The following is a 2,840-nucleotide window of genomic DNA, read 5'->3' as shown; positions in this document are numbered from 1 at the left end:
AAATGAAATCATATAAGGCATTAGGTCCGGCAACAATTAAGCTATGGATTGAAAGTAGAAAAACAAAGTTTGGCACATACTGGCCTATATTCTACAATTCCCTAATCTAAGTTTTGTGATGTTGTATAGGGTAACATGCAACTTTTTTTTATCAACATGTTGGCACACTGTTTTTGTAGGGTTCATGTACTTGACAATTGATAAGATAAGACCTCCACACTGCTGCAGTGCTGCTGCCCTAACAATCCCATGTTATTATATGCCAACATTTCAGGGTACCTTATCATATGCACGGTCCATGTTCCATCTTGTGTCCATCCATAGATAATCAGTACTTATCTGACTTCAAAATATCAAGTTGCATGATCAAAGAGTTTTGGCCGGACACTCCAGAAAAAAAAATCCCACCGTCGGTAAAATCAAAGCAAAAGTGAACGAGTTTGCGGGGCCTTGAAATTTCTTCGAGTTTGTTTGGTATTGGCTAGTGGCTACAGCTAAATGGCATTCACTTTTTGGTAGTTACTTTTGCTTTACTCAAAATCCTCCATCCTTTTAACGTAACTGGGGCACACTGCCTCCTGTTCTTGGCTTTGTGCGAGAGATCTAGAATGATAGATTGTCACGCGTTTGCAATTATACGAGCCTTTCTTTTTCTTTATGAATAAATAGTGCATAAAATTCAGAATAATGATGATGAGTTATTTGGATTTCAGATCATAAATATAAGACGGGATACACACCAATTATATAGACTGATAGACATTTGCATATTGGAGCTGAAGGGACTCAACAAACTCGGTCTGAATCGTACATCATAATCATATATATGAGTCGGATTTCGATCAAATATCAAAAAAATGAAAAAACAAACGATATGACACTGACTCAAGTTGAATCAGACCCTAAATTAAATATTCTGAAAATGTAACTATCATCATTTTCAATTATTTTACCGTCTTCACGACAAATCCACGAGATATGAACAGCCAGAGACTTCACCATTCTACAAAAGATTTTTGCACACTCCAGTGGTCCATCCGATTCGACCTTGTTGTTCATTAGATTCCCTCCCTGTAGTACAAAATTTATTTTCAAAATGTGATCTTATGGTGCACGGCACAAATATAATTACAATACCGTGCAAAAAAAAAAAAAATCATGGGAGGGTCCCACCGTTTCTCCGTACATGGCCCGACACCTTTCCTGGCTTATGCTTCTTTTTCCAGACATGAATTCAGAAATCCCTCTCAACTCTCAACACGTACACACTTTCCCTCCCTCTCCATCTCTTTAAATACTCCCACCTCTCTCTCTCTCTCATTCACACCATCTCCTTCATTTTCATCTCCCTCTGTAAAATCCATTTTCTTTTTCATTCTCCTCTGCTCAGTGGGAAGTGCTCACTCTGATGAGCAAAGTAGAAGTCATCTCCAGAAATCTTACACAAAGAAGTTATAATCATCATCATCATAATCAGAATCAGAATCGCCGTCGGATATTATTAAGATGGAGAATCATCAAGTAGCAGTAGATGGAGGAATGATACAAAACAAACACGCGGATGCATCTAGACCATCTTTAGGTTTCCCACTCGGTACAGCTCTGTTATTGATTATCATTTTCAGTTTGAGTGGTTTCTTTTCTTGCTGTTACCACTGGGATAAACTCAGATCTCTCCGGCGATCTTTTTCGCCTGATGATCAACATCTAGAGGAAGAAGATACAGATCTCGAAGCTAATAACAGCAACATCCAATCGCCGTCGTCGAAACCTTCTCAAATCTACCCGGTAAGTACTTAACACGTCTCATTTTGATTAAATTCGTTGGACCGCTCAACCGTTGGATTCTGATTGATTTTTGATGTTTTTGGCAGAATTGGAAGCAAAGTATAAATGAAAGTATGCCGGTGATAATGCCCGGAGATAAAATCGCCAAGTTCATAGCATTGCCGTGTCCTTGCGAGCCTTACCGGCCAGATAAAGTCTCTCTGGAAGTAGAAAATTTGCAACAAACGCCACCACAGCCGCAGACACTTGTGTACAATCACGTAGCTAGATTTGGTGTATACTATAATGGTTGAGAAATGAATTAAAGAAAAATTTAGAGATTAAATTTTTGGATTAATATTGATCATTGTTTTAATTAATCAATGTAAATAGATAAAAGGATCTGTGTAACATTTCATTTTGATTAATGAAGTGTGATGATCACTGATCTGTTTTTTTTTCACCTTGAAGGACAATTAGTTAAAATGTCAGGACAGTGAAAAGTAAAAAATGGGATGTTGATGGTAATTTTTTTAATTGAATGGCAATTAAGGGCTTTAGAAGAATGTTTGGTTCTGCAGTTAGGCCAAGATACCACTGAGAAGGTGCTAATTAATAACTAATGGTCAAATTATTTTCTTAATTATTCTTTTAGCATGATTATTTATTTCTTTTTCGGGTGCAATTTGTGATTAAGTCCCTCTTCTGCTACCAAGGTGGCACTTGATGCTTCAAAGAAAAAGAAAAAAGTTGGCACTTGAGTATGAATGAGCTATAAATTTTGGGATCGAGTAGAAAGACAAGAGAATTCAAATATTATACGACAAAGCTTCTTTTATGTTTTTGTCAACTAAAAGTATTATACTCGACCCGATTTGGGAAGGCTCATGGAATTCTAGTGTGGTTCTTTATGTCCACTATTGCATTCCATTGCATTGCTTGAATTCATGCCAAAATACAAAATGCTAATACCATCTAAAGATACGAAATTTTTAATCCTTTGATGCTGACTGAAACAAAACAAGTTGTTGATTACTATTAATCAAATGAAAATGTCAAATTAACATAAGTTA

General features: G+C 36.5%; 1 protein-coding gene across 1 annotated transcript; it reads left to right on the top strand.

Moving 5' to 3' along the window:
• Positions 1–1,312: 1,312 nt before the first annotated feature.
• LOC113312213 (uncharacterized protein At5g65660-like) lies at positions 1,313–2,333 on the top strand. The gene is made up of 2 exons (XM_026560972.1): positions 1,313–1,788; positions 1,875–2,333. The coding sequence occupies exons 1-2, from the start codon at positions 1,507–1,509 to the stop codon at positions 2,079–2,081; spliced, it is 489 nt and encodes a 162-aa protein (XP_026416757.1). The 5' UTR covers positions 1,313–1,506; the 3' UTR covers positions 2,082–2,333.
• The last annotated feature ends 507 nt before the right edge of the window (positions 2,334–2,840 follow it).

The sequence above is a fragment of the Papaver somniferum genome, chromosome 1 (genome assembly GCF_003573695.1).
Source record: "Papaver somniferum cultivar HN1 chromosome 1, ASM357369v1, whole genome shotgun sequence".
Taxonomy (NCBI): Eukaryota; Viridiplantae; Streptophyta; class Magnoliopsida; order Ranunculales; family Papaveraceae; genus Papaver; species Papaver somniferum.
Note: the sequence above shows the minus strand (reverse complement) of the source record. Positions and strands in the feature narration are given on the sequence as shown.

Coding starts and splice junctions, on each gene's coding strand:
- LOC113312213 (XM_026560972.1), top strand. CDS start 1,507: ATGGAGAATCATCAAGTAGCAGTAGATGGAGGAATGATACAAAACAAA. Junction 1,789..1,874: donor AACCTTCTCAAATCTACCCG/GTAAGTACTTAA, acceptor TGTTTTTGGCAG/AATTGGAAGCAAAGTATAAA.